The sequence below is a fragment of the Scyliorhinus canicula genome, chromosome 5 (assembly GCF_902713615.1).
Source record: "Scyliorhinus canicula chromosome 5, sScyCan1.1, whole genome shotgun sequence".
Lineage (NCBI taxonomy): Eukaryota > Metazoa > Chordata > Chondrichthyes > Carcharhiniformes > Scyliorhinidae > Scyliorhinus > Scyliorhinus canicula.
In genome coordinates, this window is record NC_052150.1 from 224,599,328 (window position 1) to 224,620,776 (window position 21,449).

Here is a 21,449-nt window from a genome sequence, read left to right on the forward strand (position 1 = left end):
CCAGAATGGAGAGCAGCATGTGACCAGCAGCTAGGATTATGTGCAGTGTAGTGTCTGGAATTGCAAGCTGTTCTGTCCTTGTGAGTAGTCATTGCTGAATCAATAAAGTGGATTTATCTGCTGAGACATCATGGACTGTATCTTCACAAAGCAAATCTAATCTAATTTACCATTCCTGTCTGTGAAACTGGTACGCTTGTGTAAAGCAAACAGAACTGTAATGTTGTAGCAGCGATGTGAATTTGCAGAGGAGCCACAGACGAGATGGAGTCTGTATGTATGTTAAGACCCCAGGTGGGAGGCAGAACACCTCTTTAGGCGGTGCTTTTCAGAATAGCAAGTGTCGGATTGATGGATAATGTAAGCAGCAAATTGGTTCAGAGTTGTGTTATACTCCCACTTCTGAATTGGACAGGAAAGGATGCAAAGGTTATTGTGACCTCCTTGCATGCCATCCCCATGCAAAAGAAAGTAGCCTATAGGATGCGAAAAACCTGAACTGCAGCCACAGTGCACGAGGGAGGAAAAAACATCAACAGCAGCTGCAATTCCTGTACTATATTACATGCACTATTTGCTGGTCACATGCTGTTCCACAGACTGTCGACTTTCTCATTTGCATGTTCCCTTAACGTGACATTCTGAAGGGGCCATCACCACCGCAATACCCTGGTTCACTCTTCTATCACCCCCAATATCTCATCTTCCCACGGTACCTTCCCATACAAGCAATCACACAAGAGTGTGACCTGCCTCTTTATCTCCTCTCTGTCCATCCAAGACCCTAAACACTCCTTCTGGGTGAAACAGTAATTTACTTCTTTCAATTTAGTGTATTTGCCACTCACAATGAGAGGTGGTGTCTACATTGGAGAGGCCAAATACTGACTGGGTACCTCTGTTCAGCATGAATGGACCTTCAAGTTGCTTGCCGTTTTAATTCCCCATCTTACTCTGATAGTTACATTTCTGTCCTCAGCCCCCAGCAGTGTCCCAGTAAAGCCAAGAGTAAGCTAGAGAAACAGTAATTCTTTCCAGCCTTATGGACTCGACATTGAGTCCACATCTTCAGATTATGAACTCCATTTTGAACTCCCCCTCGAGGTATGCTTCACCCGATACCGGTGTCTAGGTATTTACATTGTATATCTTGTGTTGCCCTATTACTATTTTCTTTTCATGTACCAATAATCTGTTTGAGCTGCATGCAAAAAATACTTTTCCCTGTACCTCGGTACACATGACAATAATCAAATCCAAATTCCCTCAGATGATTGTCATGTGAGGGATTCCAAACTCCACTCCCAAAACACATTTAAAAATCTCATCTTATAATAATGCTTTCCCTTGGTTTGCATTCTGAAATCTAGACTAGATTTTCCAAATGACAGCTTTTAAACAAAGCTTCCACTCTACTTTAACAGTAAGTCCAGCCCAAGATTTTACACCAAGCCTTTTAAGATTTTTTGTCTTGACTGCCGTGCAAACTGCTCACAATTACTTTAACTCTCGATTCCTCGACTGTATTAAAATGGCGTCGGATGTTTGATTTACCTTTTGAAGGCTGGAGCCCCACTTTAAATCTGGTTTCTGCAATTTTCTTTAACTCAGAACACTTTGTTTACTTTTCCTTGAATTCTTCTGAACAATACCGTGGTCTCTGTTCACTTCACTCCAGGCGTCTGAAACATTGTTCCTGTCCCAATTTCCTGGTTATCTGGGCTGTAACTTGCACTTTAGGAAGCCTGCCTCTTTGCAGCTCCCATCCTGTCCAGTCTTCCTCCTGGCAGAGTTGAAAATTGTTAAATCCCCGAGGTCCGGTCTCCAACTGTCAACAAATTTGGCTGAAACTGAAACTTGAAAGTTTTTTGTATCCTCACTAGGGCTTCCAGTTACTTAGCAAACCCTGTTGGTTCTATTTATTCTTTACAGCGTAACCCAATCTTAGTCTAGGAAAGTTCTGCGCCTATACTTGTATCAGAAAGCGCAACACGGTGGCACAGTGGTTAGCACTGCTGCATCACTGCACTGAGGATCCGGGTTCGATCCCGGACCCGGGTCACTGTTTGCACATTTTCCCCGTGTCTCACCCCCACAAACCAATGATGTGCAGGTGAATTAGCCATGCTAAATTTCCCCTTAATTGGAAAAAAAAGAATTGGGTACGCTAATAAATAAAATAAAAACTATTCTTGTACCACAAGATAATGGACTTGACTGAGCACTTGCTGATTTACACACACTGCTATTATTTTTCTCACCACCTGCAGGTCTACATGGTTTTGACTCTACAGCTACTGGTTACTTTCACTTTTGTGTGCGTTTGTACCTTTGTTTCTGATGCCAAGAGATTTGTGAGACGCACTCCTTGGATCTACTATGCCTCGTATGGAGTATTCTTTGTTACCCTTATTGCTCTCAGCTGTTGTGGACAGATCAGACGGAAGCACCCCTGGAATCTCATTGCTTTGGTAAGTAGTGTCATTAACATTTACTCCAAAGCAAACTAGACCATTGTGATCTGGGTGGTGTGAGTGGAGGGGAAAGAGAAGGGATAAAAATGGAAACTAATTCCAAATTGATCAGAGTATGATTTGTAATTTGGTCAGTGAGAGAGACATCGAACCCATGCATTAAGTCTTTGTTCCTAGTATCTTGTTATATTTTGAATAACTGCAGTGTGGTTTTCCTGTTACTTTGTTTGGATTACAAAAATGTATCCTTTGAATGAAGAAGTTTTCCCTTTTTTTCCTTTGATCCTTTTATTATTTGAGGACCTAATCTTGCGTTTACTGTATTTATATTTCAAAGTCTTCCTCCTTAACTACCTGAAAGCTGCACTATAGTTAATCTTGTCACTTGGTAGTATAGAACTTGAATATTTCTGTAAAAGGAGAAATATTGCTGAAGTTTTAAATCTTGTACTCCTCAGGACAAACAATGATGTCAAATTTCAAATGATTAATAAGGGGATCAGGAGTTCTGGGGAGAAGGCAGGAGAATGGGGGTGAGAAAATATCAGCCATGATTGAATGGCGGAGCAGACTCGATGGGCCAAATGGACTAATTCTGCTCCTCTGTCTTATGATAATGTACATTACAGTTAGCTGAGTTACCATGGAGAAAGCAGCTGCAAACTCTAGTTCCCCAAGTTCCTGGGTATTTCTAAAAAGCACAAGACTTGAACATATTCCTTTGTTTGCAGAGGAAGGTCCCTGTGTATGAATGCATGTCGCTCCAGAAAGCATAAATGAGCCAAGTCACTTGCTCACTTGATTATGTTAAATTGGTTGTTAGTGTAGCTATTGACACACTCCAGATTGTTTAACAAATGCTGCTCAATCACGGAATCTCAATTTCTCCTGCAGTTAAATTCTTAACTTTTGAAATTTGGTATTCTTGTATTTGTCCCGAGTGACTGCCAGATGAAACTTGGGCAACATGTCTTCTCTTTTCAACAATATTAGATCTCATTTCCCCTGCTTTTGGGATTGTTTTTATTCTTTTCTGTACCCATTCTAATACCTGTACATATTTGACAATTTAACAAAAATAGAAACCTATACAATTATGATAGAAGAAGGGAGGTTGTTTCCATTGGCAGGTGAAACTAGAACTAAGGGGCATAGCTTCAAAATAACGGGGAGCAGATTTAGGACTGAGTTGAGGAAGAACTTCTGCACCCAAAGGGTTGTGAATCTGTGGAATTCCTTGCCCAGTGAAGCAGTTGAGGCTACCTCGTTAAATATTTTTAAGGCAGAGATAGATAGATTTTGAACAATAAAGGAATAAAAGGTTACAGTGAGTGGGCGGACAAGTGGAACTGAGTCCGCAAATAGATCAGCCATGCTCTTATTGAATGGTGGAGCAGGCTCGAGGGGCCAGATGGCCTAATCCTGCTCCTAGTTCTTATGCTCTTTAACCCAAGCATTATATGTCAACAACTGCCATGGGCATGTATTCTGATGAATCATCCCATTATTATCTGTTTGTAAGCACTTTTTCCTCCAGCTCTCGAAACAAGCAAAAACCAAACTTAAAAATCGACATATGAATAACTGTATGGTAAAACCTAACCTTGGAAGGAAGAAACATGGGATGAAAGAATCCTATGCAAGCATGCAGCATTTGTTTTTATTGGTGATGGTGCTCTAACTGAGATGTGGCAGGTCTGTGATGCTTCCAGCATTCCGATCGACTACGTCTGCAGGAAGTGTAACCAATGACAGCTCCTCACAGACATCGTGGTTCGGTTGCAGCAGCAGTTGGATGCATTTAGGAGTATGCAGGTGGCGGAAAGTGTCATAGATGGAAGTTATAGAGATGTGGTCACACCCAAGGTGCAGGCAGACAGATGGGTGACCACTAGAAAGGGTAGGTAGGCAGTGCAGGAATCCCCTGTGGCTGTCTCTCTCTCTAACAGGTATACCATTTTGGATACTGTGGGGGGGGGGGGGGGGGGGGGGGGGGATAGCCTATTGGAGGAAAACAACAGCAGCCAGAACAGTGGCACCACAACTGGCTCTGCTGCTCAGCAGAGGAGGGCAAAGTGCAGGAGAGCAATAGTTATAGGGGACTCTATAGTAAGGGGCACAGATAGGCACTTCTGTGGAAGTGAAAGAGACTCCAGGACAATGTGTTGCCTCCCTGATGTCAGGGTCAAGGATGTCTCTGAACAAACACAGGGCATCCTGAAGGGGGAGGGTGAACAGCCAGAGGTCATAGTACACATGGGTACTAACGACATAGACAGGAAGAGTGATGAGGTCCTGCAGAAGGAGTTCAGGGAATTAGGCAGTAAACTAAGAAGCAGGACCTCCAGGCTTGTAATCTCAGGATTACCCCCTGTGCCATGTGCCAATGAGGCTAGAAATAGGAGGATAGTGCAGTTAAACACATGGCTAAACCAGTGGTGCAGGAGGGAGGGTTTCAGATTTCTGGACCGTTGGGATTTCTTCCGAGGCAGGTGGTACCTGTACAAGAAGGACGGGTTGCATTTAAACTCGAGGGGCACCAATATCCTGACTGGGAGGTTTGCTAGTGTCACTGGAAGATTTAAACTAACATGGCAGGAGGGTGGGAGGGAACCAGAGCGTTAGCTTAGGAGGTGTCATAACTGAAGGGGAATAGAGAACAAAAATAAGAGAACAACATCACTCAGGCAGAGCAAAAACGGTGACAAGTGTGAGAAGGTCTTAATGCACGCAGTATACGGAACAAGGTAAATGCGCCTGTTGCTCACATTGAAATTGGCCGGTACGATGTTGTGGGCATCACAGAGACGTGGCTGCAAGGGGATCAGGGCTTGGATCTAAATATACAAGGATATGTGTCCAATCGAAAGGACGGGCAGATGGGCAAAGGGGGCAAGGTTGCATTGTTAGTAAGGAATGAAGTTAAATCGATAGCAAGGAGCGATATAGAATCAGAAGGCAAAGAATCTCTGTGGGTAGAGTTGAGGAATCGCAAAGGTAAAAAGACCTTGATGGGAATTATGTACAGGCGCCCAAGCAGTAGTTGGGATGTGGGGCGGAAAATAAATCAGAAGATAGAGAAAGCATGTAAAAAAAGGTAATATCACAATAATCATGGGGGACTTCAATATGGTCGTGGAGTGGGAAAATCAGATTGGTAGTGGATCCCAAGAAAAGGAATTCATGGAATGTTTAAGAGATATTTATTTGGAGCAGCTTGTGGTAGAGCCCTCTAGGGAACAGGCAATTCTGAATTTGGTGACGTGTAATGAGGCAGACTTGATAAGGGATCTTAAGGTGAAGGAACCCTTAGGGAAGCAGTCACCACAATATGATAGAAATTGCCCTGCAGTTTGAGAGGGAGAAGCCGGAGACAGATGTAACAGTATTACAATTAAATAAGGGTAACTACAAAGACATGAAGGAGGAACTGGCCAGAGTTGATTGGAAAAGGGGCCTAGCAGCGAAGATAGTGGAACAGCAATGGCAGGAGGTTTTGGGGGTTATTCGGGAGGCACAACAGAAATTCATCCCAAGGAGGAGGAAACATGCAAAGGGGAGGACAAGGCATCCATGGCTGATGAGGGAAGTCAAGGACAGCATAAAAGCAAAAACAAAACAGACAAAGTGGCAAGGATTAGTGGGAAGCCAGAGGATTGGGAAGCCTTTGAAAGCGAGCAGAGGACAACTAAAAAAGCAATAAGAGGAGAGAAGATGAAGTACGAATGCAAGCTAGCTAGTAATATAAAAGAAGATAGGAAGAGTTTCTTTCAATATATAAAAGGTAAGAAAGAGGCAAAAATAGACATTGGACCACTGGAAAATGTGGCTGGAGAAGTAATAATAGGAAACAAAGAAATGGCAGACGGACTGAATAGTTACTTTGTATCAGTCTTCACGGTGGAAGACACCAGTGGGATGCCAGAGATCCAGGAGAACCGGGGGCAGAGGTGAGTGCAGTGGCCATCATTAAGAAGGTTCTGGGTAAACTGAAAGGTCTGAAGGTGGATAAGTCGCCTGGACCGGATGGACTACACCCCAGGGTTCTAAAAGAGATAGCTGAGGCGATTGTGGAGGCATTGGTGGTGATCTTTCAGGTATCACTGGAGGCAGGAAGGGTCCCAGAGGACTGGAAAGTGGCTAATGTAACACCCCTGTTTAAGAAGGGAGAGAGGCAGAAGACGGGAAATTATAGGCCGGTTAGCCTGACTTCAGTCATTGACAAGTTTTTAGAGTCCATTATTAAAGATGAGATCGCGGAGTACTTGGAAGTGCATGGTAAAATAGGACTGTGTCAGCATGGCTTTGTCAAAGGGAGGTCATGTCTGACAAATCTGTTAGTTCTTTGAGGAGGTAACAAGGAAGTTAGACAAAGGAGAACCCGTGGATGTAATTTTTTAGATTTCCAGAAGGCCTTTGACGAGGTGCCACATAGGAGACTGATAAATGAGTTAAGAGCCCATGGTGTTGAGGGTTAGATGGATAGAGGATTGGCTGACTGGCAGAAGGCAGAGAGTGGGGATATAGGGGTCTTTTTCAGGATGGCAGCCAGTGACTAGTGGTGTGCCTTGGGTCTGTGCTGGGACCACAGCTTTTCACAATATGCATTAATGATCTGGAAGAAGGAACTGAAGGCACTGTTGCTAAGTTTGCAGATGGTACAAAGATCTATAGAGGAACAGGTAGTACTGAGGAAGCAAGGGGACTGCAGAAGGATTTGGACAGACTAGGAGAGTGGGCAATGATGTGGCAAATTAAATACTATGTGGAAAAGTGTGAGGTTATGCACTTTGAAAGGAGGAATTTAGGCATAGATTATTTTCTAAATTTGGAAATGCTTAGGAAATGAGAAGCACAAAGGGATTGGGAGTCCTTGATCATGATTTGCAAGGTTCACATGCAGGTTCAGTCGGCAGTTAAGAAGGAAAATGCGGGACTTCCGGTGTCAGCTATGAAGGAGTAGGTCACGCATTTGGTGGCTCCCGCTCGGGTCAGACCTTAGGACCGTTTCCCCGATTTTGCTCTCTGATTTTACTCGGAAAATTGATGGTGGACGTAATTGTGAGGGGGAATCCTACATCAGCGCATGGAGAGGCGGACCAGGAGTGTCCGCAAAGGAAGAAATAGGCGAACAGAGAAGGCCTGGGTTGAAGCTGCAACAGGAGAAAGCATGGTGGACGACCGGAGTCCTGGCTTGACGACCCAGCGTTCGATGGAGCAGCTGATGCAGTTCATACAGGAGGGCTTCGCCAAGCAGAATCAGGAATACTTGAACCCGATTAAGGAATCGATCGCTCGGCTGGAACATAGACTGGATGCTCAAGATCGGGCGATCCAGAAAGTGGAGAAAGCACTGACTGAGCAGGAGGAACACCAAACAGCAATTGAGTTGGAGGTCTGGATGCTGAGAGACCAGCAGAAAAGACTCCAGGAGAAGGTGGAGGATCTAGAGAATAGGTCCTGCCGGCAGAACTTGAGAATCGTTGGTCTCCCGTCGGGTGCGAAGGAGCGGACGCAGGGCATATATAGCGGGCATGTTCGAGAAGTTAATGGGGGATGGGACGTTCACCTGACTCTCACCTGACTTTTTCTGGGGGACAAGAGGGGGGTCAGGGATGGAGGCTGCCTGGGGGCGGCCCTGCGGATGTGTGGGGCGTGAGCTGGCGACTGGCCCAAGAAAGGTAATGGCTGATTGGTGGTGGTGGTGGGGGAGGGGGGGGCACGTGGGCGAGACTGATCACATGGAATGTTAGAGGGCTAAATGGGCTGGTTAAGAGGGGATTGAAGGCGGACGTGGCAATGTTATCGGAAGAGTCAATGTTACCTTAGGGTAACCGATCAGATTAGATTAAGGAAGGGATGGGTCGGACAGGTTTTTTTTACTCGGGGCTGGACTCTAAGACTAGAGAGGTCGCGATCCTGATTAATAAGTGGTTGGTGTTTGAGGAGGGAGGAATAGTTGCAGATGTGGGAAGCCGTTACATCATGGTTAGTGGGAAGTGGAATGGTTGCCGGTGGTGCTCGTGAATGTGTAGGTGCCAAATTGGGATGATGTAGAGTTCATAAGGAGGATGTTGAGGAAGATCCCGGACCTGGATTTGCATAAGTTGGTCATGGGGCGGGGGAGGGGACTTGAACACAGTCTCAGACCCAAGGCTAGACCGGTCAAACTCAAGAACAGGCAGGGTGCCAGCAATGACAAAGGAGCTAAAGGGGTTTATGGAGCAGATGTGGTGGGGGGGGGGGTGGACCCATGGAGATTTGGGCAGCCGAGAGTGAAGGAGTTCTCCTTCTACTCACACGTGCATAAAGTGTACTCCCAGATCGACTTTTTCATCTTGAACAGGGCTTTACTGACAGGGGTAGTGGACACTGAGTATTCACCGATCACGGTCTCGGATCATACCCCGCACTGGGTGGATCTACAGGTGAGCAAGGAGGGTGGCCAACACCCGCACTGGAGATTAGATGTCGGACTGTTAGCAGGAGGAGGAGGTGTGCGGGCGGGTGAGGAAATGTATCCAGAACTATCTGGAAGTTAATGGTACGGGGGAAGTCTCGGCTGCAATGGTCTGGGAGGCGCTGATGACGGTGGTCAGAGGGGAGCTGATCTCGATACGGGCCCACAGGGAGAAGGTAGGCAGAGCAGAGACAGATCGACTGATAAGGGAAATACTTCAGGTCGACAGGAGATATGCGCAGACTCCAGAGGCAGGGCTTTTAAGGGAATGACGGAGGCTACAGGCAGAGTTTGGCTTGTTAACTACAGGGAAGGCGGTGGAGCAGCTGAGGAAGGCGAGGGGGGGGGGGGGCGATATATGAACATGGAGAGAAGGCCAGCAGAATGCTTGCGCAGCAGCTTAGAAAGAGGGAGGCAGCCAAGGAGATAGGGAAAGTAAGGGAAAGGGATGGGAACCTGGCTGGAGATTCAGCAGGGGTTAATAAGGCGTTTAAGGAGTTTTATAGCAGGCTGTATGAGTCGGAACCCCCAGCTGGGCCGGAGGGGATGAGGCAATTCTTAGGAGGGCTGAGGTTCCTGAAGGTGGACGGGGAGCTGGTGGAGGGGCTGGGGGCCCCCGATCGGGCTGGAGGAAATAGCAGAGGGACTGAAGGCCATGCAGTCGGATAAAGCCCCGGGGCCGGACGGGTACCCAGTGGAGTTTTATAAAATGTTCTCTGGCATACCGCTGTTGATGAGGACATTTAATGAGGCAAGGGAGCGTGGGGTGCTTCCCCCGACGATGTCACAGGCCACGATCTCACTGATCCTGAAACGGGGTAAGGACCCGGAGCTATGCGAGTCCCACAGAGTGATCTCCCTATTAAATGTAGATGCCAAACTGTTGTCCTCTAGGATCGAAGACTGTGTTCCAGACGTGATTGGGGAGGACCAGACGGGATTCGTAAGGGCAGACAGTTGGCGGCCAACGTTAGAAGGCTGCTGAATGTGATCATGATGCCCCGAGAGGTTAGGGAAGTAGAGGTTGTGGTTGCAATGGACGCAGAGAAGGCATTTGATCGGGTGGAATGGACTGTGGGAGGTGCTGGGGCGGTTTGGGTTTGGACAGGGCTTCATCGACTGGGTTAGTCTGCTGCATCAGGCACCTGTGGCGAGTGTACGAACGAACAGGTTGACATCGGGCTACTTTAGGCTGCACCGGGAGACCAGGCAGGGACGCTCCCTCTCCCCGCTGCTGTTTGCGCTGGCCATAGAAGCGCTGACAATTTGCTGAAAGCCTGATGGGGCTGGTTCGGAGAGGGGTGGAACACAGAGTCTCGCTTCACGCAGATGACCTGCTCCTGTATGTTTCGGAGACACTAGAAGGGATGGAAGAAATTACGAGGATTCTGGGGGAATTTGGCCGGTTTTCGGGTTGTAAATTGAACATGGGGGAAAACTGAGATGTTTGCGATCCAGGCAAGGGGGCAGGAGAGGCGATTGGGGGAGCTGCTGTTTAGTGGTAGGGGGAAGCTTTCGGTACCTAGGCATCCAAGTGGCACGGGAATGGGAACGGCTCCATAGTTAAATTTGACTCGACTAGTAGACCAAATGAAAGAAGATTTCCAAAGGTTGGACATGCTCCCGTCATCACTGGTTGGGAGGGTACAGACAGTGAAAATGACGGTCCTCCCGAGATTCCTGTTTGTCTTTCAGTGTTTCCCCATCTTTATTCCACGGGCCTTTTTTAAACGGGTAAACAAGGTGATCGCTGGCTTTGTATGGGCGGGTAAGAGCCCGCGAGTACAAAAGGGGATGTTGGAGCGCAGCCGGGGAGAGGGCGGGCTGGCACTCCCGAACTTTAGTCATTATTATTGGGCGGCAAATATAGCCATGCTTAGAAAGTGGGTGGTGGGGGGGGTCTGATGTAGGAGCGGGTAGAGGCGGCATCATTGTAAGGGCATGAGTTTGAGGGCATTGGTAACGACGCCTCTGTCATTCCCGCCGGCACGGTACTCCACCAGCCCTGTGGTGATGGCGGTCCTGAGAGTCCGGGGGCAATGGAGGCAACATGTGGGAGCAGAGGGAGCATCGGTCTGGCCTCCAATCTGCAATAACCATCGGTTTGCCCCGGGGAGGTTAGATAGAGGGTTCCGAAGATGGCAAAGAGCAGGGATCGAGAGGATGGGAGATCTGTTTATTGAGGGGAGCTTCCCCAGCCTGAGGGATTTGGAGGAGAAATTCGAACTGACGGGTGGAAATTAGTTTAGGTACCTGCAGGCGTGAGATTTCCTGCGCAGGCAGGTCTCGACCTTCCAGCTCTTACCACCAAGGGAGATACAGGACAGTGTAGTTTCCAGAATGTAGGTGGGAGAGGGGAGGGTTTTGGACATTTACAAGGAACTCATGGGGTCAGAGGAAATGCAGACTGAGGAGCTGAAACACAAATGGGAAGAGGAGTTAGGAGGAGAGATAGAGGATGCTCGCTGGGTGGATGCATTGAGTAGAATTAACGCAGCCACAACATGTGCCAGGCTCAGCCTGATGCAATTTAAGGTCGTTCACCGGGCTCACATGACAGTGGCCCGGATGAGCAGGTTCTTTGGGGTAGAAGACAGATGAGCAAAGTGTGCGGGAGGACCAGCGAACCATGTTCATATGTTCTGGGTATGCCTGAAGATTAGGGGATTCTGGCAGGGGTTTGCGGATGTCATGTCGAAGGTATTAAAAACAAGGGTGGCACCGAGTCCAGAGGTGGCGATTTTTGGAGTGTCGGAAGACCCGGGAATCTAGGAGGAAAAAGAGGCAGGCCTTCTGGCCTTTGCCTCCCTGGTAGCCCGGAGATGGATATTATTAGCTTGGAGGGACTCTAAGCCCTCGAAGTCAGAGATCTGGCTAACTGACATGGCTAGCTTTCTCTGTCTGGAGAAAATCAAGTTCGCCCTGAGAGGGTCAATGTCAGGGTTCGTCCGGAAGTGGCAGCCGTTCATTGACTTCTTTGGGGAAAATTAACCGTCAGCAGAAGGGGGGTACTGGGGTTTAGTTTAGTTTTGATTAGGGTACAAGAAAGATGGGACCTGTGAGGAAGACGGCCTTTGCACTATGTTTATATTTGTATGTACACTGTTTCTTTTATTTTTATAAAACCAGAAATACCTCAATAAAATGTTTATTTTAAAAAAAAAGAAGGCAAATGCAGTGTTAGCATTCATGTCAAGAGGGTGTGAATACAAGACCAGGGATATACTTCTGAGGCTGTATAAGGCTCTGGTCAGACCCCATTTGGAGTATTGTGAGCAGTTTTAGACCCCGTATCTAAGGAAGGATGTGCTGGCCTTGGAAAGGGTCCAGGAGAGGTTCACAAGAATGAACAACGTGTCGTATGAGGCACAGTTGAGGACTCTGGGTCTGTACTCGTTGGAGTTTAGAAGAGAGGGGGGATCTTTTGAAAATCACAGGATACTGTGAGGCCTGGATAGAGTGGATGTAGAGAGGATGTTTCCACTTATAGGAAAAACTAGAAGCAGAGGGCACCATCTCAGACTAAAGGGACGATCCTTTAAAACAGATGAGGAGGAATTTCTTCAGCCAGAGGGGGGTGAATATGTGGAACTCTTTGACGCAGAAGGTTGTGGAGGCCAAATTACTGAGTGTCTTTAAGACAGAGATAAACAGTTCTTGATTTAATAAGGGGATCAGGGGTTATGGGGATATGGCAGGAGAATGGGGATGAGAAAACTATCAGCCATGATTGAATGGCGGAGCAGACTTGATGGGCCGAGTGGCCTAATTCTGCTCCTATGTCTTATGGTCTTATTTCAGTTCCAGCGGCAGAGTCACTGCACAAATTGGTCTCAAGTTGTTCTGATGCACTTTCTAAAAATTACTGGAAAAGCTTCAGCAATATATCTCTTTTCAGCAGTGTTTATGTTCTGTACTACCAAGTGACAATTTTTAATCCAAACAATGTAGAAATAACACTGCTGTTCGTCAAAATCATAAGGTGCTGTGAAGGGAAATTTGGAAACTTTAAAAAAAAAAAAAAATTTAATGTGTGGGATAAAGGGTTGATTCTTTTGAAAGGAGAAACTAACATTAGTTTAAAAATAAGATAGATTTACGCGTTTGAACAGTTTCAAAAATGTATATTAAAGCTAGACATTGGCACTTAACTCCTGCATTGTTTGTTCATTTTGGTTATCTCAATCTGTTCCCAGTGTTGTAGGGAAAAATCCCTTGTGCCAATGCATTCAAGAGGTCGAGTCTCAAGGCAAGGTTCAAAGCGTTTTTACTGTATTGTACAAGTTCTGAAGCCCTTCAGGGAGACCCACGCAGCCAGCTCCTAACAATGGCTTGACCATGGTGATCTCTCCGATATGCAGACGAGGTTCAATATTTATAGAGAGTACAAGCATTTGTAAGATTTTGGCGGGCTTTTGCCGTTTTACATTTGATTTCCCGGGCTTCCTGACTCTGACGTCAATGTCTCGTTATCTGCTTGGTTTTAATAGGTGTTCCCTTGACTTACAATGGGGTCCCCTTATCTCTATGCTGTACCTTGATTAGGTGTTGAGTGTGGTTCCTGGGTTAACCTGGGAATCTTTTGTGTCAGCCTCCTGTTTGATAGGAATTGTGTCTGTGTGTAAAACTAATCTAATCAATATATTTAATCCTTAGGTTTCTTTTGCCTGCCTGGGTCATTTTGGTTTTACAACATTTCATTTTATAACATTTAATTTTATACGTCTTAGTTTTAATCAAAATATATATATATATATATATATATATTTGCCCCACTGTCAGGGTCTTGAATCGCAGATATCCCGATCTTCTGGCCATGGTGCCGTTTTAAGATGCAGCTTCGTGCTGTTGCTAGGCAGATTATAGATTCTCCATTTTGTTTGAAAAAGGTTTCTCAGCTGTGCAAAAATGGGATTCAAACGAATGCCCATTCCTTTACATCATAAATGGTGCCAATCAGTCCAATAAATGAAGAATGCTTTGATGATGTAAATATTAATACGAATCCAATATAGCCTTAAAAAATGTCCTACTTCACCAGCAAATGTTCAAAGGTGCAATATCCCTTTGTGCTTAATTTTTGCATGAAGGGAAGGTGTGCAGTAGTAGATTTGATTCTGAACATTTCAGGCCAGCAGCAGTAGAGCAGGACGCTAGTCCTACTGCTTTTGGGGGCAGGAAGTAGATGAACATACTCCTGTGAGTATGCAGCTTTTATACAGCTGAAAGTTTACACTGAGGCAGCCTTAGTTGGAAATGTTGAAAGTACATTTCCAAGACTTTTGATTTGAGTTGAGAGATAATGTGGGGAAGTTTGGTATTGTGTAGCAGTACAAAGTACAGTTGTGTGAATTAATTAAATGAATTTGATCATGCTGTAGTTCTATGTCCATGTTGCTGTGGGCAAACAAAGCTCCATCATTCATGTACAATACACGATTTCTAATGCAAAACATAATGAGGATGCTATATAGGGTGGCTCAATGGCACACTGCTGTCTCACACGCCAGGGGTCTGAGTTCAATTCCGGCCTTGGGTGTCTGTGTGGAGTTGGCACATTCTCCCAGTGTCTGCATGGGCTTCCTCCGGGTGCCCTGGTTTCCTCCCACAGTCCAAATACGCACAGGTTAGGTGGGATTTTGGAGATGGGGCTGGGGATTGGCTTCGGGAGAGTGCTCTTTCGGAGGGTCAGGGCAGACTCGATAGGCTGAATGGCCTCCTGCACTGTGGAATTCTATATATCATGATCAAATAAAAGTAAAGCTATAAATTGAGGGAGACTGACATTTAATCCAAAAGGGTATTGATGTCTGATGCAAACAGGTAGCAGTGTATATAATGTTTATTACTTGCTGTTGCTTTTCTGTCTGCAGTCTATCCTGACCCTGAGTATGTCGTACATGGCTGGAATGATTGCAAGTTTCTACAGTACAGACTCTGTAGTGATGGCTGTTGGTATCACTGCAGCTGTTTGCTTTACTGTTGTCATTTTCTCTATGCAGGTAAGCTTTTCAAAAAATACATAGCTTGCTAATGTGGACATTGAGAGAAAATTGGGTGGGGGACCGATGGAATAATGCTGTATCCAATGGTGTGAATTATCTTGTGTTCTGACAGCCTATCATTTCTACCTCCCAAGAATTCATGTATTCACGTTCATACTGCCTGTCACCTTTCCAGCCGCCGTCCATATGTTGCTTATCCCTGTCTGCCACCTACAAAATTTGTTCAATTATTCTGGTTGTTTTCCCAAATTTTCCACCTGTCCTTGAATGCTGACCTGTATTAGTAGCCTGTCCCCCAGTGCCTCCAATTTAAAACCATCCTTATATTTCAATCTTGGCATCACCTCTCTACATCTGAAATTTCCTCCAGCTCCAGCCCTCTTCCTGAACTCTCCATTCCTCTGACACAAGAATTTTATGCATTCTCACCCTTCGTGCCACCGTTGCCTGTGGTGTGTTAAGCCACCTACACCCCATGCTTTGAGATTCTGTTCCTAATACCTCCTGTAGTTATACTCATCATTTTGATTGTTTACTTGAAAACCTTTTTCTTTTAAAATCTTCATGTGTGGGCATAAAGGGTTGATCCGTTTGAAAGGACAAATTAAAAGTTTGCACACTGGACTAAATAGCTGGCCTGTAATGCAGAACAAGGCAGCAGCGCGGGTTCAATTCCCATACCAGCCTCCCTGAACAGGCGCCAGAATGTGACGACTAGGAGCTTTTCACAATAACTTCATTTCACAGTAACTACTTGTGACAAGCTATTATTATTAAAGTTTGGATTAAAATTTAAATTATTATTAGTAGATGAGACTGTGTCAGGACCAATGAATTATAGACATACTCCTAATGGAGCTACTTCTTTTAATGGCTTTATTTCCAACCACATGAGATTTAATTGTGGATCAGTAACTTGTCATCCAGTCCTGATGCCTGTATAGTGTTAATTTGTTTTCCCGCTAATGGATTTTCTTCCCTCTATACAGACAAAATATGACTTTACTTCCTGTATGGGTGTGATGTTGGTGTCTGCGGTTGTGCTCTTTTTCTTCGGAATTCTGTGCATTTTCATCCAGAACCGGATTCTCCAGATTGTGTATGCTTCGGTTGGTGCACTGATCTTCACAGTGGTAAGTGCGAATGCTTCCTTAAAGTTTCATCAGACTAATAAATGATCATGCTTCCCCCTAAATCATTTCAAAACTTTAGAAATGTAGTTAGTTGCACCTTTCCAACACAGTCGCAAGTTCTGTGGATTTACCTTTCAAAGGATCAAAGTCTTGCCTGTTGATAAGAATGTTGACCAAATTTTAGATTTACTTAATTGATTGAAGAGTCTGGAATGCACATGCACTGTAAGCTGCCCTTTTTTCTGTATCATGACCTAAAGTGATATGATACTGGTTCACACTAATCTACCGTAGCGAGTGCGGAAAAAAAGGAATTTACATTGTGTTATTTACAAATTGTATGTCCAAAAATGCATTACAGCAAATGAAATACTTTGAGTGTTATCATGGTTGGAATGAAGGTAGTGCAGTAGCCAATTAACATAGTGTGACAGTGACCACGTAATTCATTTACAGTGGTGCTGATTGAGGGATAATTATTAGGCAGAACACCCAGGAAAAGGAAATAATGTAATGGGATGTTTTTCATCCACCGGAGAGGGTTCTGTTTAAGTGTCATCTGAAAGACGGCACCTCTGACATGGCGAGTCGTATAACAGCACTGTTGCTTCACAGAGCCATGGACCCGGGTTCAATTCCCACTTGGGTCACTGTCTGTGCGGAATCTGCTCGTTCTCCCCGTGTCTACGTGGGTTTCCTCTGGGTGCTTCGGTTTCATTCTCCCTCAATGTACCTGAACAGTTGCCGGAGTGTGCCAACTAGGGACTTTTCACAGTAACTTCATTGCAGTGTAGTGTAAGCCTACTTGTGACACTAATAAAGATTATTATTATTATAGTTCCAACATAATGGAGGCCATGATGTCTGTGTCAACTCTGCAATAATAACTCGGCTAGTTTCACTCCCCTGCTCATTCCTCTATCGCCTCCTGCAGATATTTTTCTGTTTTGATGCTTATTCAATTCTCATTTGAAAGCCATGAATTTGCCTCCACAAAACACTTTGAGATATTGAATCCAGATCCTAATCACTCACTTGGTGTCGCAATTAATTCTTTGTCAGTTTAGATTTTGTATTCATGGCTAGAATTTTGCGTTGCTGAGGAAAGCGCATGCCCAACCCAAAGCACGAGAAGATGTTGGGCACATATCCAGACATCATCACGCCCTTGCATTATTCGGTCAGGGTGCAAACGTGAGAGGTGGAAGTGCGGCAACTGACACGAGAAGTGAATTTAATGTTGCCTGTCGCCTTTATGATTGGCGGGCCAAATTGGCTCGGTAGCCTTTGCGTTTTAGCTGCAGCCTCAATCCAGGATGGGATATGGGTGGCACGGTAGCACAGTGGTTAACACTGTTGCCTCACAGCTGCAGGGTCCCAGGTTCGATTCCCGGCTTGGGTCACTGTGCAGTGTCTGCACGCTCTCCTTGTGTCTGTGGGTTTCCTCCGGGTGCTCCGCTTTCCTCCCACAGCTCAAAGATGTGCAGGTTAGGTGGATTGGCCATGTTAAATTGCCCTTAGTGTCCAAAAAGGTTAATTGGCGTTACTGGGTTATGTGATGGAGGCGTGGGCTTTCCAAGGGCCGGTGCAGACTTAGTTTTTCCACTGATATATTTTATAAGTCAGCAGCTCCCTCAGGTAGCTCCGCAGTAGCTACGTCTCCAAGGGAACACGTTGGAAGCGCCAGCCTGTTCGCTCCTCTCCTCAGTTTCCACCCTCTCCAGCAGCTTTCACAAGATTACATTTCACACTGGATGGCCGTTAATTGGCTAGCAAACGTAATATCTTGTTAATAATGCAATCTCGGGAGACGTGGTTTCACATCTGCTTCCGCCCACTCTGACGTCAGATGCATCACAATAAAATTCAAGCCCATGTCTCTGGAGTGCTTCAACCCACAATCTTCTAACTTGAAGGCAAGAACAGTACCACAGAGCTGAGGCAGGCAGCAGCCTTGAAAGAAAGAATAAAAAGTAAATTTCCTGTTTCGATAGACACTCATTCGTGATGATTAGAGGATTTGACCAAGGGGATCCCCGAGAGGGATGCTTGGTGTCAGTGACGTGTAAAGGAAGTGTCCATATCGAGTATTAAAGGCCTGCCTACAATATGTTTAAGAAAATGTTTGACGTTGATTAATTATATTTAAAAGGTCCACTTAAATTTCTGGGTTTGATTCCAGACCTTAAGTGGAATGCTCCATGCACAATAGTCCGAATTTCAGGCTTTATTTTTAAAATGTGGGTTCAAAGTAATATATTTCAATGTTAAAAGATGCACAAAATATTTGCTACAAAAGAAATTCCATAAAAAGTAACCATTTACTTAGCATATCACATGAAGAACTTTACTACAAATATGACATGTGATCTTCTGGAGACTGACCAGATTGGTGGTTATCAAATCTGGGATAAGATAGTAACATAAAGAATAACAGCAGGAGACCATATGGCCTGTCGAGTCTGCTGCACCAATCGGTATGATCATGGCTGACCTTGGGCTTCAACTCCACTTTTCAGCCAATTCCCCATATTCCTTAATTCCCTAAACAACCAAAAGTCTGTCTGTCTCAGTCTTCAATATATTCCGTGATGGTGCATCCACACCCTCTGGGGTAGAGAATTCTAACAATTTACAACCCTTTTGAGTGAAGAGATTTCTCCTCATCTCGGTCCCTTTTCCTGAAACTGTGTTCGCTTGTTCTAGGTTCTCAGCCATGTGAAACAATGTCTCGGTGTCTGTCCAGCTGGACAGTGTATATTGGGAAAATGTGTTCCTGCTTGTAAAAGGATCAAGAACGAGAGGGCACGGATTGAAAGTGATTTGCAAAAGAAGCAAATGTGATGAGAACTTTTGAGTGCTTCGGTCTGAAATGCACTGCCTGGTGGAGGCAGATTCGATCAAAAGGGCATTAGATGATTATGTGTAGGGGAATGGCACTAAGTCATGATGCTCGTTTGGTATAAACACGATGGGTCAAATGGCCTACTTTTATAATTCTGGAATTCTGTCAGGCTCCTTCATAATCATGAATGTTTCAAGGAGACATTCTCCCCAAAACCTCAGACTTGGCTCCTCACTCTGCAACTGGATCCTCGACTTTCTGACCAACAGACCACAATCAGTCAGAATAAACAACAACACATCCTCCACAATAGTCTTCAATACCGGAGCCCCGCAAGGCAGCATACTTAGCCCCCTACTCTACTGTAGCCACACGACTGTGGCAAAATTTGGTTCCAACTCCATCTAAAAGTTTGCTGATGATGCGACCATAGTGGGCCAGATCTCGATTAACGACGAGTCAGAATACAGGAAGGAGATAGACAACCTAGTGGAGTGGTGCAGCGACAACAATCTCTCCCTCAATGCCAGCAAAACTAAAGAGCTGGTCATCGACTTCAGGAAGCAAAGTACTGTACACACCCCTGTCAGCATCAATGGTGCCGAGGTGGAGATGGCTAGCAGTTTCAAATTCCTAGGGCTGCACATCTCCAAAAATCTGTCCTGGTCCACCCACATCGAAGCTACCACCAAGAAAGCACACTTCCTCAGGAAACTGGAAATTCGGCATGTCCACATTATCCCTTACCGACTTTTACAGATGCACCATAGAAAGCATCCTCTCTGGCTGCATCACAGCCTGGTATGGCAACTACTCGGCCCAGTCCATCACACGAACCTGCCTCCCATCCATTGACTCCATCTACACCTCCCGCTACCTGGGAAAGCGGGCAGCATAATTAAAGACCCCTCCCACCTAGTTTACTCACTCTTCCAATTTCTTCCATCGGGCAGGATATACAAAAGTCTGAAAGCACGCGTGAACAGATCAAAAACAGCTTCTTCCCCGCTATTACCAGACTCCTAAACGACCCTCTTATGGACTGACCTGATTAACACTACACCCCTGTTTGCTTCACCAGATGCCGGTGTTTATGTAGTTACATTGTGTACCTTGTGTTGCCCTGTTATGTACTTTCTTTTCTTTTTCTATTCCTGTACATGATCTGTTGAGCTGCTCGCAGAAAATACTTTTCACTGTACCTCGGTACACGTAACAATAAACAAAATCCAAATCCCCATGTTTGTCTGGGTTTCGTCCCCACAACCTAAATGATGTGCAGGGTAGGTGGATTTATCCATGCTAAATTGCCCCATAATTGGAAAAAATGAATTCTAAATTTATTTAAAAGAATTGTAAAATGAATGTTTCATGGAGATCGCCCCTCATTCTTCTAAATTTCAGAGACTATGGGCCCAGTTTACTCAGATTCCAGGGACCAATCTAGTGAACCTTTGCTTTAAGCGAAAGTATATCCTTTCTTAATATGGAGTCAAAAATCCTACACAGTACTCCAGGTGTGGTCTTCACAAAGCGCCGTATATTGTAGCAAGGCGACCGTATGTTTGTACTCGATCCCTTGCAATAAAAAACAACATGCCAATTGTTTTCCTAATTGTTTGCTGTGTTCCTTGTACAAACCCAACCAAGTCTCTTAAACATCATTTCACATCTTTTAAATAATTAAAAACACAGTGAGTCACCTCATACTTGTCCACATCATATTCCATCTGCCACCTTGTTGACAATTCACTTAATCTCTTTGTTGCTCACTTGTATTTTCGCCGAGATTACTCTCTCTTGTAAGTACTAAGAACTATTGTGAAATAAATACACTTGGGATATTCCTCCTTGTCTGTAGCTATCTACTTTCTAGTGCTAACTAATGCCTTTAAAAAAAAGTCTGGTTATTGATACACTTGTCAGTCATGGCATTAGATCAATGGAAAATTATAGAAAACATACTGGGAAAACTAATGAGCTGGCAAGACCTTTCTTATCCACTTTTATATACCATGGGTGACCTTGTGAATGTTTATAGTTAATGATTCTGCAGTACGTCTGTCTGCATGTTGGAAACTAATTGCTACTACAAACTCCTCAACCAATAAATAAACCATATGATTTCATAATTAGTTCCACAGCAAGGCAATGTTTATGGACATGAGCTGAAAAGGTGTCACATCACCTTGACATAACAGCACATGGGTATCAGAAAAACACCATCCGTGTGAAGCTCGGAGAATTGATAGATTGGGAGTACTTCATATATTTTGTAACTGAAAATGTACTGGCCTGGATATAGATCAAAGCAGCCTAGTCCTGTTATTAATTTTTCATTCTAAAATCTAACTTGTTATCTAGAACCACTAGCGTTGGGGATTGGAGATTTTTTTGTAGTTTGCCTTTCCACTGAATTTAGAAAAATTGCAGTCAATTTCTTCCTTGTAGATGTTGTACTGTGATATAACCAGATTCCAGTGATTTTCTACTTTTAAGTTTGAGTAATTTCTTTAAGCCTACCTTTAATTT

The 21,449-nt window shown here is 44.9% G+C and overlaps 1 protein-coding gene across 1 annotated transcript in view; it reads left to right on the plus strand.

Annotated features, from left to right (window-relative positions):
- The window catches only part of grinaa (glutamate receptor, ionotropic, N-methyl D-aspartate-associated protein 1a (glutamate binding)), a 98,583-nt gene that overhangs the window by 71,581 nt on the left and 5,553 nt on the right, over positions 1-21,449 (plus strand). The window contains exons 4-6 of the mRNA XM_038798625.1: positions 2,271-2,471; positions 14,808-14,936; positions 15,929-16,072. Coding sequence (XP_038654553.1) covers positions 2,271-2,471; positions 14,808-14,936; positions 15,929-16,072 — 474 coding nt within the window. The remainder of the gene's footprint in view (positions 1-2,270; positions 2,472-14,807; positions 14,937-15,928; positions 16,073-21,449) is intronic.